The 13,593-nt window shown below is 47.1% G+C and overlaps 2 protein-coding genes and 1 long non-coding RNA gene across 4 annotated transcripts; all 3 read left to right on the top strand.

The window, feature by feature from the left end:
- Positions 1-3,699: 3,699 nt before the first annotated feature.
- Positions 3,700-6,872, top strand: LOC148639787 (uncharacterized). The gene is made up of 4 exons (XR_015930615.1): positions 3,700-4,250; positions 4,487-4,594; positions 6,278-6,397; positions 6,815-6,872. It is a non-coding gene; the product is annotated as an uncharacterized LOC148639787 (long non-coding RNA).
- Positions 6,873-6,904: 32 nt separating this feature from the next.
- LOC148639786 (maestro heat-like repeat-containing protein family member 1) lies at positions 6,905-9,513 on the top strand. The gene is made up of 6 exons (XM_088620928.1): positions 6,905-7,134; positions 7,347-7,509; positions 7,734-7,832; positions 7,996-8,123; positions 8,432-8,578; positions 8,988-9,513. Exons 1-6 carry the CDS (start codon positions 7,105-7,107, stop codon positions 9,198-9,200), a joined length of 780 nt encoding a protein of 259 aa, XP_088477054.1. The 5' UTR covers positions 6,905-7,104; the 3' UTR covers positions 9,201-9,513.
- Positions 9,514-9,519: 6 nt separating this feature from the next.
- On the top strand, positions 9,520-12,817 carry LOC148639785 (maestro heat-like repeat-containing protein family member 1). 2 transcript variants are annotated; one of them, XM_088620930.1, is made up of 4 exons: positions 9,520-9,756; positions 10,116-10,238; positions 10,470-10,549; positions 12,151-12,817. In XM_088620930.1, the coding sequence occupies exons 1-4, from the start codon at positions 9,709-9,711 to the stop codon at positions 12,185-12,187; spliced, it is 288 nt and encodes a 95-aa protein (XP_088477056.1). In that variant the 5' UTR covers positions 9,520-9,708; the 3' UTR covers positions 12,188-12,817. The 2 variants fall into 2 exon arrangements, with proteins under 2 accessions (XP_088477056.1, XP_088477055.1); XM_088620929.1 differs by lacking the exon at positions 12,151-12,817 and having other exon boundaries at positions 10,470-10,791.
- Positions 12,818-13,593: the final 776 nt, after the last annotated feature.

Below are 13,593 nucleotides of genomic sequence, written 5' to 3'. Positions count from 1 at the left end.
TTCCACCACCACAAGCTTGAAGGTCTTTGCCTGAACCTCTACAGCACTGAGCCGAAACTCACAAGTGAGGCCAGATCAGTAAATCGAGATCTGTGAGATCTACTCAGATCAGTAAATCCTGGCACAGTCCTGTATGAGCTCCAGATTGAACCTCACGCACTCGTCTCTTAAATCTGGACTGGCACGCTAACGTTGAGAGAATCACTGGGATGTCTTGCTTAAGATGGACCTGATGCATGAGGTGATGGAGGGGTTCTCACCTGCAAGAACATGCCTGTAAACTACATTGACATTGTTAGGACCCCCAGCCCCAGTGGAACAGTGTCAGGCAGCGTGTGGGTGAGCAGTCCCCAGGAGTAGATCCTGGTGAGAATGACGGAACTAGCAGGGCGAGCAGTTCAGTCCCTCTGACCGGTACAATACCTTGGCTGAGTGTTTTCCTCCTGGAAGAATCTGGTGCAGCACAGCTCCTGTCCCTCTGTGTGTTATTGGTGCACAAATGATAAGAATCGTGTGAATGGGAAGAGCTCTTTTCAGCTGCCTCACATTTTCAGCAAGCGCTTCACAGGAAGGGTGGGGCCCAGTGCTGCCACCAGGGACTGGAGACCAGCCTGAGAGACACACAGCAGCCAAACAGGGGCACCAAGGGGAACGCGCCCACCCTTGCAATCAGTGCCAGTGAGAGTTTCCACACCCACACAGCCAGTGTCTCAGCTTGATGTCTCAGCTGAGGATGTTCATTATATCTGGAGGTGAGGACAGCTTCTCCACCAGAGTGTTTCCTCTCTCGGACCCCTGTCAAACAGCCCTGGAATTTGAGCTGTTAATTCAATGATTAGGTCAGTTTGGTTGTATAAAACACATTGGATTGTCACTAAATCTGATCCAAGATAGCTCAGATTGATCTTTCAAGAGCTCATTTTTGACATGAATCTGTTTCTTGCATGTGCACTAAACATTAATGTGTCTCATGTCTCGTTAGCTGTTAGGAAAGACTGTAAATACAGCTCCCTGGATACAGACACAAGTGAGTACTGTGTGCGTGGGTGTGGATGTATATTCACCTTTACTGTTCGAAATGCTGAAATGATTTTAAATTAAATACAGCTTTGTTGCCTCACAGTGCTGGGGCCCTGGGTTCTGTGTGGAGTTTGCATGTTCTCCCGGTGTTTGTGTGGGTTTCCTCAAGGTGCTCCATTCCCACCCCCCACCCCCCCACAGTCCTAAAATGTACAGGTAGGGTAACTGGCTTCTGGGAATATTCTCTGTGACATGTTTGAGTGTGTGCGTGTCTCTGTGTGTCTGTGAGTGTGTGTGTGAGAGTGTGTGTGTCTGTGAGTGTGTGTTTGAGTGTGTGTGTGTCCGTGTCTGTGTTTGTGTGTGTCTGTGAGTGTGTTTGAGTGTGTGTGTTTGTGAGTGTGTTTGAGCGTGTGATTGATAGATACTTTATTGATCCCATGAGGGAAATTGCAGTGCAACAGCAGCTTTACACAGACAACACAGCCACAGTGTAACTAATGATACAATAATAATAATACAATACGTACAATACAATCAGTACAGTGAAGGTGCACTTAAAGAGTTACTCACAGTGCGGACACACAAAGAACAAACTAGAACAGAACAGGACCCAGACAAATCATATAAAACATATATGAACACATATATGAATATAATTATAGATGTAAATATAGATATTAATATAAATGTATTGCACGGGTACCTGGCATATATTGCACAAAAAACGGTACATTGAAGGACCTGAGCCTCCTCAAGAAGTAAAGTCGGCTCTGGCCCTTCTTATAGAGGGCCTGGATGTTTTTAGACCATTCCAGTCTATCATCGATGTGCACTCCCAGGTACTTGTACGAGTCCACCATCTCCACGCCACTCCCATGGATGTAGACAGGAGTAGGTTTGACCTTGTTCCCCCTGAAATCTACCACCAGTGTGCGTGTCTGTGTTTGTGTTTGTGTGAGTCTGCCCTGCAGTGGACTAGTGTCCTGTCCAGGGTGTATCCTGACAAGGTTCAAGCTCCCTGTGACCCTAATTTGGATGAAGTGAAAATGGACAGATGTTTCCATAATCAGAGTTTCCTAAAATAACGGAACTGCAAGCTCTCTTACAACATTGATATAACAAACGATCAAGTTTCTCAGCCAGAATCTGGTCCCCAAAACTGATCAGGACAAAATCCACCTGCCTTTCGCTGCTTCTCTCTGTCTGTCTTTGTTCTTCCGTTTGGTGTTTTACTCCCCTTTTCAGGTGCTTAAAGGGCTGTAGATGTTCGATCGAAGAGCTAACTTGGAGTCTCAGCTGATCAGCTCAGCAAACGGCTCCATCGATACACTAAGAGCTCAGCAGGAATGAAAGCCTGTGACCAGGGTCCCCACTCCTGTGTGTCTGCAGGATTTCAGTCCAGCTGGACTTTCAGTGACCTCAATTAGCTCATTATTGGCTTAATTGGACCAGTTTTACAGCTTCTTCCAGCTCTTCAGGAGCTGCTGCTTTGAAGACCCCTGGAAACCTCACCGACGCCCTGGGTATCCAGGAGCAGGACTGGGGCTGAGCTACAGCAGGGCTCACCAGAAGCAGGCCTGGAGAGCCTCACCTGCAGCTCACAGTGTGAGGCTGGCCTCAGCTTCACTCACGGTCTCCTTCGCTTTGTCTCCAGATGCTTTTGCAGGGACTGGATATCGGTCTGATAGTGTTTGCGGATCTCCAGCTGCGTGTGACCGTCAGTGTGTCTGTTCTGGGCTTGAGGGCTCTGAGCCAGACTGAGGCCAAGGTAAGGAATCAGCCCAGCACACAGCTGCTCTGCTGCCAAACTCGAGTCACCACCTGTCCCACAGGAGACTCAGATCAGGACAGTCTGGGGGTGTCTCACAGAAACTGGGACCTAAACTGGCCACGATCTGGTTTCACCCCTGGGTTCTGGTAGGAGGTATCGCAGTGTCAGAACACTGACCAATACATTCAAAAACATTTTTTTCCCCAGGGCACTCCGCATCATAAACAGCTCAAATTAGCACCTGCACTTTAAGGTACTGCACTGTTTGCACTATGTCCTGTCTTGGGTGTGTTATAATGTCTATTGTCTAAATGTATTGTCCATGTCTGTTTGTTATTTCTTTTTCCTCCACTGTTACTGGGTACAGCTGAACGAGTAGGCATTCCAACACACTTGTTGTATATGGCCAATAAAACATCTTGAATCTTGAAAGTGACTGCCTGCAGGAAAGCTTACTTTGCCTGTTCAGCAGTAGATGAAACTGACGAGTTCTGACAGAAGTGCTTATTTTATGTGCAGCTGCTTTTTGATACTACTCTTCTGGTGAAATTAATGTACTTAAAATAAAAATTCTCAGAGTTCAGTTGGTTTTAGAAGCAGAAGGAAAATGACCACTTGGAAGAAACACATGTTGCATATCCTGCTGTTAAACCTCCAGCCATTTGGGTTTATAGTCAAATGAGGAAAAAAACATTTCAACTTCAGTTCTTTTTCATTTCATGTCGTGGACAAGTTGTCATGAAGACAGGAAACAAGCTGTTTCACACAGAAATGGCTCCAGCTCATGGTGTATCTGACAACTGTTTTCATATCCATCTGTTTTATTATTATATTAATAATCTAACATATTCCTACTGTATTCATGTTCTTCATTCAGGCCCCGCCCCCTGCTGATCGCAGCTTCTGATTGGCTGAGTCGCAGGGCCTCCTCCGGCTCCGGCTCGCGGCTGCCCGCTCCGCTGAGGGCGCGAGAGGAGCGCAGCCGTTATTTGTGAGCGGCTGTGTGTCGGAGGAGCGATCGTCTCCCTGCGGCTGATCCCTGTGGAGGCGTGTGGGGCTCCTGAGGCGCGGCTCTCTCTGCCTCCTGTCACTGCGGAGAAGAGCCGAGGGCAGACCTGCAGCCCCGCTCCGCGACGGGTCTCTGCTGCTCCCGGCCGCAGGTATTTCCAGCAGCAGTGTGTCAGTCTCACACACTGACAGCGAAGCTCTCAAGAGAGGTTTTGCCTTCAGACTCAGCGAGTCCGGGTTGCAGCGGCGATGGGCTTCAGTTCCCGCAAAGCACTCTGGGAGAGTTTGCTCCGGCCCGCAGCAGTGACGTCACGGAGGAAGGAGAGTTCCGGCGTGTCTGCTCCTGAGAGGGTGTGCTGGCTCTCCTGAAGCGTGTGGAGTGGGGATTGATAACACACACAGTGAGAAGGAGGGGGCACAGTCAGGGAAAGTGATCTTCCTCCTCTATAAGGTAATGTCATGTCATTCAAATGCAGTGTCAGCTGTCTTGTGCTTCCTCTCCTGGGTTGCTGTGGATTCAAGAGAATAATCTCTCTTCTCTTGTTGAGGTGGTCCTGTCATGCTGTAGTGTGAGAGAATCGTTGTCAGTCCTCATAGCTGTGCAGTAATTTCAGCTGCCCAGTGTGGTGTGTGGGTGTGTTTGCTCATTCTGCTGTGGACCTGATTGCCTTCCCTGTGTGTCTGCAGCTGCTCTCCAACACACTGAGCGCAGTGGCGGATGAGGTGTGGGCCTGTAGGCTCACTCAGGACACAGTCAGAGTGCTCTACCCTCTCAGCTCCACCTCTGAGGAGAAGGTGAGTCTCACAGAAGGCTGAGCTACATGAGAAGCTGGGACTTTTACTCACTAAAAGTCTTATTCCTCACCTAGTGTTGTGACGTAGTGACATAGCAGGTGTGTCTGTAATGTGCTGTGTATTAGATGTTGTAAGGTGTGTGTCTGTTCAGGCTAGGTTCATACGTGTGTGCTGTTGTGTTGATGTGAGCTGTGAGCAGTGTTGGATTGTGCAGTAGAGGGGAGAGCCCCTTCAGGGTTCTGCGCTCTGTGCTCTGCTTCAGTGTGTCGTCTCCACAGCTAGGGATGCTCCCATTAGGCTGTTGAGGGCTGATTCCCTGTCATTAGAATCGGACGCTTTTTTCTGTTAAAATCATTACAATAAGCCCTGTACACGCCTCATGTCCCATGGCTAAGTGTTACCCTGGTTATTTTTTCCAATAATAAAATAAACTAGACCACAGGAATGCATTGTTTATTTTTTATTAACACACTGAAATGTAGTGGGCTTATTGTTCAATTATCATAAAAGAATTTAACTTTACTAAAATAAGTAAAACAATGACTTAAAATAAAGACTTTTTACTCATCAAACGTGCACACAAAACCTTTATAAATATTACATACTGTATACATTTTGGCACATATATAGCAATATCAAAAAAACAGCTAAAACAACATTAAAGGCTTGTCTTAACCACAACCCATAATTCTAATAAAATAAATAAAATGTTCAATAAGATGTTTAACAAGCAGATTGCAGACGACTACAACCAAAAGGAAACAAGTCTGAATAATTTGGCTCTTTAGCTTCTGAGCCTCTTGTTTACTAATCATCGAGGGCAGATTCTTGTTTATGAAGAGGAGCAGCTGTGCGTGTGTTGAAGACAATATGTTCCTCTTCTCATGCAAAATGTGAGCTGCTGTACTGAATAGACGCTCGCTGTCCACACTCGTACAAGGAGCACCAAGGCAGACCTGAGCTGCTTCTGCCAAGGCAGGGAAACGGCTTGGATTGCTCTTCCAGAAAGCCATTGGCTCTGCGCTTCTTGGGATGAGTTGCTGACTGAGGTGGAGATTAATCTCTGATGCTGTTGAGTCATTCCTGTCCCGACCATCGGTTTTATCTTCATTCAGAATCTCCTCATACGTCGCCTACAGAGATCTTGCCCGTAGTTCTTTCGGCTGTCTTGCTGTGGCTGCTGTAAGGCTCCAGTGTTTTAAGTGTTGCCGTTATTGATGGCTGAGCGAGAGTCGGTTTGCGAGTCGCTGCAGCTCTTGCACTTGCTAATTGTTCACACTCTGTGGATTCTTTTTGGTGTTGAGTTCTCAAATCTCTGATGAGGTTCATGGTGTTGAACGTTTTAGCTGGTGATCCCCCACGAGTGACTTCTTTTGCACATGTATTGCAAACTGCAAATTTTTCGTCTTTTGTTGAAGTGTGGAAAAACTGCCAGACCAGGGAGGACATGTTGCTACTGTATGTTCAGGTAATGTCGGAAATGTAGTCATCGCAAAATTGGTTTTTGAGATTGGTCAGTTTAGAGAACACCAATCGAGTCATTTGGAGTGAAAATTGGCTGATATCTATCGGCGGCCGATCGATTGGAGCATCCCTATCCACGGCTAACATGTCCTCTCAGTGCAGCTGTACAGAGCAGCCTCCTGAGCTCAGTGCTCACTGTCCTCTTCTCCGGTGTCACAGGCCTTCCTGTACCAGTGTGTCGGTGCGGCTGCCCAGCACCTCTCTCAGCAGGAGACTGTGAAACAAGCGCTTCAGGACAGTGTGAAAGAAGCAGGGTTTGAGAATCCTGTGGAGAGAGAGGTGAGGTGATCTGTTCCCACTCCTCACACAGACTCAGGGCTTCTACTGCTGTTGACGACAGCCATGAAAACTGTAATATCAGCGTATCCTTTCTACATGACTTAATGGACAGACGGGGAGCATCTGGAGCAGTAAACTGGAGCACCTGGAGGAAACCCAGGGAAAACACCCAAACTCCACACAGCAATCAACCCAGGATTTGAGCTAAAACTAGTTTTACTGGTCATTTGACCACCAGAGAGGAAGGAAATTTAAAGATCTCAGTTATGGTTTTATGTTTCAATTTGTTATTAAGAACAGAAGAGCTCATAGTGTGAGCCTCACAACTGCTTTCTGCAGACTTGACTAACCTGCTGGTACATTCTGTAAGGTGTGTGCAGCCAGGATTTATTTCAGTGAGTTTTTCACTCCTTGCAGGGCCTGCCTGGGCTGTCAGTGAGTGAGCTGCTGTGTGTCCCCCTGCAGGAGCCCAGTGCCCTTTCACCCTCAGTGCCCGTTGGCCAGGCTGACTGGCCCTGAAGGAGAAGCCTTTGAACAGACACTCTTGGTGCTGTGATGAGAGCAGCAGTCTCACCCCTGGCTTTGGTTCTTCCCTGCTCTAGGTGACAACTGCCCATCGCTCTGCTGTCCTCCAGGCAGTGGAGAAGCTGCTGCGCAAAACATCTGCGCAGCATCTGGATGAGTCCTTGGCCAAGAGCACTGTCTCGATGGCCTTGAATGAGATGACGATGTCACCGGTATGTAAACCCCTTTTATTCCTGCCTATCGAACTGTTGTCTTGCTGTAGTGCTGTGGTCTGTTTCCTTGCCTGTAGCACACATGATGCATCTAATGGAAGCAAATCATTGTATGTTAACTTGTGTGCTCATTGGCTTGATCCAAGCTGCAGCTTCAACTCCAATACTATCGACTCCCAAGACGCTCTGATCTCTTTTTACTGTTGTTTCAGAAATGGCTGCCTGACTGGCAACAGCCAGCCAGCAACATTGTCGTTTGTGTGGTGAGAGACCACTACGACAGTACCATGGATATGGTGCTGTCCTTCTTCCAGCCCGGAGTGCTCCCTCACCACACGCTGCTGAATGCTGTAGGAGATATCTCCCCCAACTGCAGTAAGTTCTGTGCTGCTAATGGGGTGTGATCTGCACAGATATATTCCAGATTTTTTACTGTGCTGTATTTCAAACTTCATGATACTGGTCGTATCTGTCCATTCAAGCCCTGATACATGAGCTTATTATGAAGGCTCAGTGTTTGTTACTCATGCCGCTTCTGAGTCTCTAGTGTTATCATGAGCCTTGGTCCCTACCTAGTGTGAAATGTGTTTTCTTTAAAGGTCGTGACATAGCAAGGGATATAGTGAGACTTCTGGACCTGCTGGTGCCTGTTCTTCCCCTTGCTGTGACTGATAAAATGAAGGCAATGATGGCTTTTGGTAAGTGTGCAAGCTGTCTCATTTAGGGGGACAGTTGTTATCAATGCTTGGTTCCACTGGCAATCCACTGACAAGGCCTGTTCAGACCGCTTCCCACTGAACTACAGGACTGCTTTGATGTATCTGAGGAGTGTAGCAGGCTGTTCCTCTCTTGTGTTGTCAGCATTGGAAGGCCTGTATGAGAGCTGGGCAAAATTCCAGGGTCCCGGGCAGTGTGTTCAGGACTGTTCAAGCCAGGTCATCATAAGTTTTGATATAGTGCACAGATGGCTGCCATCTTCTGAGCCAAAGGTATGGGATCTTTAATCCAGTGTAGGTTATTTGACATCTTATTAATCATCCTGAATTCTCAGATGTTCTGGAGGAAAGAATGGACTTGAATGCCAAGAAAAGATGTGTCCATGCAGGTATTAGGGAAGGGTATCAGGGTCCAGGGTTCAGATCACAGTAAGCAAAGTTGAATAGGGTGCACTTATGAAGCAGGTTTTATTCATTGCTCAAAGCTGTTCTAACTGTCTCTGGTTTTAGACAAGTTTGCTTTCCTGTGACTGAATCCTTTCCTTGAGGATGATGGTGTTTGTGTTTTGCTCTGTCTGAAGGTGACGGAGGCCATTGTCTTGGCCTTGGGAGCTATGTGCTGCCTGCTCCCTGAGGAGAAGCTTCAGAGTGAGCTGCCAGCAGTTTTACAGGCCTTCCAGCCACTGTATGCAGCTGAGCTGGACATCAGCTACTCCAGAATCAACAAGGTAGGGCTGTGACCGACGATGAACCTTTAGGTGTACAGGTTGTGGATTGCGAGGTCCGTTTCTTTTAGAAAATGGATTTTGATTCCTTAAATTGTAGATCCAAACAATCACTAGTAGCACTTTCCCAGTGTCCCTTTGTCCACAAGCTCCAGTGATGTGCTGGTGAGGCCCAGTGCAGAAGAGGATTATGGTCTGTGGTGCCCCATGTGATTGTGGAAGGGTGTGAACAAGATGGATCTGCCAGGGGTAGAGTCCAGGGGAGGCGTTATCCTGCTCTGTCAGATTTTTGTGTGTGATCAAACTACCAAAATCCTAATGCTAACGTGTTATTGCATACACTGAGAGAGTGAGGCCTCTTGAGGAAGCAGCAGTGCCTCTCCAGATTGACTCCAACGTGCTCTTCTTTCAGAGTCTGAGCGTGCTTGTGGGGGCAGCAGTGCCGAAGGCCAGACCAGTGCTGGAATCCCAGCTGGAGCAGCTGCTGACCATGGTCCACGCCCAGGTAATGGGGACAGCAGCCCGCTCACCTGCACAGACAGACGTCACAGTAGTCAGTAAGAGTGTCTGTCTGAGGGGTGAAGCCCTCAGGAGCCTCATCAATGACAGCAGCTCAGTGCTGTGATCTACCCCTCTCCACAGCTCATGGCAACACAGAAGTGCCGTGTATCTGACTGCTGAAGCCCTTATTCATTCAGTTGAACGGATATTGATGACTCGGCTCATTTTATCATGGCATTAGAACAGCAGTCCATGAGAGAGTGTGCATGATGCCCTTGTGGGTGTTGTAAGAGTGCTCTGATGCCTGTCTGGTGTCCCAGGATCTTGCAGTGCTGATGGGGCTGTGTGCCAGTGTGCACCTGGATGTGGTGCTGTCTGTGCTGAAGAGACTGGAGACCCAGCTGACTGACCCAGCCTTCCCCTGCAATGAGTAGTGCTCTAGGGTAGGTGTACTGCATCAGAGTCCTGACAGACAAACAGAAGCTGCTCTTAATGTCAGCTTCTACCTACAAGTTTCAGCACCTTGATCTGGATTGTCATGCTTGTTACTGCAGAGTGATTTCACCTGTGCCCTGATTCTGTGCTATGGGCAAGTTGCACTTAAAGCACCTGCAGAGGATCTACTGCAGAGAATGGACACTGACTTTATGGAGAGACTGAGACACCATGTCACCACGAAGGTAGGCAACATGTCCTCCTTTAAGAACAAGAGACCTGACAGAGTGAACCTCACAGCTCCTGTCTGAAGAGTGTATTCAACCACTGATACATTCTGTAATGTGCTTCTCTGACGCAGGGAGGTATTCGTAACAACTCTCAGGCAAAAGTTCTTCCTTATTTGTTCTGCTACTTTCCTGCAGTGTCTGGGTAGACATTGTTAATTATACTTCAACCTGATTGGATTGTTCTGGGGAGGAGGACACAAGGATACAGTGTCCGAGGCTGTCCAGGCTGTGAGTGTCCTTCACAGCCCAGGGCTGGTGGAGGTGAGGTGGCGTTTGGGCTGTCAGTGAGTGAGCTGCTGTGTGTCCCCCTGCAGGAGCCCAGTGTCAGACTGAGCCTGTGCCGCAGTGTGGGCATGATGGCACAGGCAGTGCGCAGCGCCAGTCCCTCTGGAGCTCCCAGCTTCCCTGCCAAGGCCGAGCTCCTGGCGACAATGATGGTCAGTGTGTCTGACGCAGCCGCCTGTCTGCTGTTTTCCCACACGGATGCTCTGACAGTCCTTACTGTCAGTAGAAATCAGGGGGGAGAGAGGTGCCCTCGCTCTCTTCCTCGCTGCAGCTGCACACAGTCTCTGGACTCTCAGCTGTGCCTCTAGATGAGCACAGGCCCTGTCCTGGTGTCTTTTGATGGAGGGAAGTGGGGTTTACATTTCTCTCCCATCTCTTCACAGGCGTTTGTTAAAAAGCAGCCCAGTGATGCCCTGAGCCGAGCTGTCTGTCTGCAGGCCCTGCGCGCCTGTTCCACACTGAGGTACTGTTTCCTGATGAAACTGCCTTCACTGCTTCCATTTCTTCACAATTACATTTTTAAGTGTGCTTGAGGCAGATGGGCATTATGTTTGATGCAATAAGATAGATAGATTAGACTTTATTGATCCTGAATGGAAATTGATGTGTTACAGCAGACCAAGAGAAGCAAAACAAAAACAGACATTAGGTGGACGAGAAATTAGTTATAAATAAATATAAAATAAATAAATAAAAATAAATACATAGGTGTGTGCAAAATATGATTATAGTCACTGTAAAAACAATAAAATATGTGCAAAATGTGCATAGGTATATACAGATTGAGTGTCCAAAAAGTACAATGGAGCAACATGCTGTCCATAGACGAGCAAATGAAGGGCTAACAGTCCTAGCCTAGGGCAGCGTTATACACCCTGACAGCAGCCAAGAGGAAAGACCTGCGGAAATGTTCCCTTGAACACCGTAGCTGGAACAGTCTGTTGCTAAAAGTGCTCTGCTGCCCAGTAACAGTCCCATGAAGCGGATGAGAGGCGTTGTTCATGATGGCTGTGAGCTTGGTCAGCATTCTCCTCTCAGCCACCAGCTCCAGGGGGTCAAGGCTCAGCCCCAACACAGAGCCAGCCTTCTTGATGAGTTTATTGAGCCTATTTGCATCTCTTGTCATGATGCTGCTACCCCACCATACAACAGCGTAGAAGATGGCCGCTGCCACCACTGATTCATAAAAAACATGTAACAGTGTTCCACACACACCAAAGGACCTGAGAGTCAGCCCTGGCCTTTCTTGTACAGGGCGTCAGTGTTACCAGACTACTCCAGCTTATTATCCAGGTGTACCCCTAAGTACTTATAGGACTGCACCCCTTCTATGGCCTCACCCTGGATGGAAACAGGGTTCAGCAGAGACTTATTCCTTCGAAAGTCCAGGACCATTTCTTTGGTCTTGCTGGTGTTTAGCTGGAGATGGTTAAGATGACACCACTCCACAAAGTTGGTAATCAAGCTCCTATATTCCTCCTCCCTCCCCTCTCTAATACACCCCACAATTGCAGAGTCATCTGAAAACTTCTGCAGATGACATGCCTCAGAGTTGTACTTGAAGTCAGAGGTGTAAAAGGTGACAGTCCCCTGTGGAGCCCCAGTACGGCTAACAATCTGTTCAGACACACAGCTCTGTAGCCGTACATACTGTGGCCTGCAGGTCAGATAGTCTGTAATCCAGGACACCAGGGGAGTGTCCACCTGCACCGCCCTTAGCTTGTCTCTCAGTAAAGGTGGATGGATGGTGTTAAAGGCACTGGAGAAGTCAAAGAATATAACTCTCACAAAGCTCCCCGTCTTCTCCACTTCAATAAGTGCCATTTCCTAACATCAATATGTGGTGCATCAACTGCAGTACTCCTAAGTCTAAAACAATACATTACAAATATATGATGTGATGTATTTTCAGACCTTGATAATGGCTTCAATAGGACTGGCCTGTGGTCATGCTTTTTCTAAAAGAGCTATAGTGACAGGTTGTATAGTTCCATCTGTCTACATCATGATGAGTCTTGAGGAAGAGCTGCTAACAGTGTCCTGTTGTTTCTTGTCCCACTGTAGCTGCAGCCCAGAGCTCCCTGCAGTGCAGAGCACCTGACTCGTGTGCTTGTGGAGGATGTGCTGCCACTGCCTCTGCAGGATCCCGGGGGCCCTGAGCTCCAGGTAGGACTGCTAGACTCAGCCGCTGGTGTTGGGTACAGGCGGCAGACAGTGTCTTAAGAATAGCTGCTCTTGCATTGTGGAACCTGTGAAAATTCACAATGGCTGTACATCCTTTTGCAGAGCACAATCCCTGACACGCGTGCTGTATCCTTTTCTTAAAAATGACTCATTTCCAAGGTTTGGAAAAGGAGACATTAATTTGGAAAACATATGGAAATCTTAGTATCAAAATAATGCTGACCCAATGAAGTTCACTACACATAAATATAATGGTGTTAAACTGAAATACACTCGAGCTGACCTCCTCCGTGTTTCTGAAATCATCCTCCTGAAAAAAATTGGGCTGTAACTCATGTTGGTCTGAGACTGCAGTTGGCTGGGTGTCAGAAAGTGTCTCAGCCAGTCAAGCTGAAATCTACCTGTGTCAAGATAACAGAAGGAGGCAGAGTTCATTTCCAATTTGTGATTTCAGTTACATTGCGGTTCATCTGTATGTAATATTTAAATGATTAATTAAAGATTTGCCATTTGTTCCCGATCACACACACTGATCCTTGCAGCTCACCTTTACCAACAGAGTGTGATGAGACTGTCAGCAGCTGAGAGCTCTCATGATGGTGTAATATTTCCATCCAGTCCTCAGTGTTGTCTGTTGGGTTGAGCTAATATGGACGTGATTTGGACTCATGAACAATAAGTCTTCACAACTGTCTTGTCTTTTAAATTCAACAGTTCATTGCAGAGCATCAATGTCGATAAGCAGGTGAGGATAAAAACAGAATTACAGAACCTCTTCAGAACCGAACTAAGCTTGACAGTGACACATTGATGACACAAAGGGTGCAAACGATATTTATAGTTACAGTCAAACCTAAATTCTGCTGGGGTAGCTGATCAGAATTCGCCAGATACGTTTTATAAAAAGGTTGGAAAAATGAATACTACATAACAGAAAAATGTCATAATTAACCAGATATTTTTTTTGCTTGAAATAATTGGAGTAATCTAGTTTTAGGAAAAAATATTTAGCCACAGCTAAAAATATGAGTAAATTAGAAAAATGAAAACAATGTAAAATACAGACTAGCTATTGCTGTATTCTAGCTTTAGTCATCAGTTCAATACATCTGAGGAACAAAAGCAGCACAAACACTACTTTCTGTGGCACAAATCACATTGTTGATACAGCTCATCATACTGGAACTCAGCGTTAAAAGAAACTCAGAGTCTGTTCACAGGTGGGGCTGTGATTCCTTGTGACTGGAGCGTTTTTTTACTGTGTAGGCTACTCGGAGTGCTTGCAATAAGGAAAGTGGTGTCTGAAGTGTGTGAATCGTTACT

The sequence above is a fragment of the Lepisosteus platostomus genome, chromosome 26 (genome assembly GCF_059453375.1).
Source record: "Lepisosteus platostomus isolate fLepPlt1 chromosome 26, fLepPlt1.hap1, whole genome shotgun sequence".
NCBI classification, from domain to species: Eukaryota; Metazoa; Chordata; class Actinopteri; order Semionotiformes; family Lepisosteidae; genus Lepisosteus; species Lepisosteus platostomus.
The sequence above is the reverse complement of the archived record's forward strand: the minus strand, read 5'-3'. Positions and strand labels throughout refer to the sequence as shown.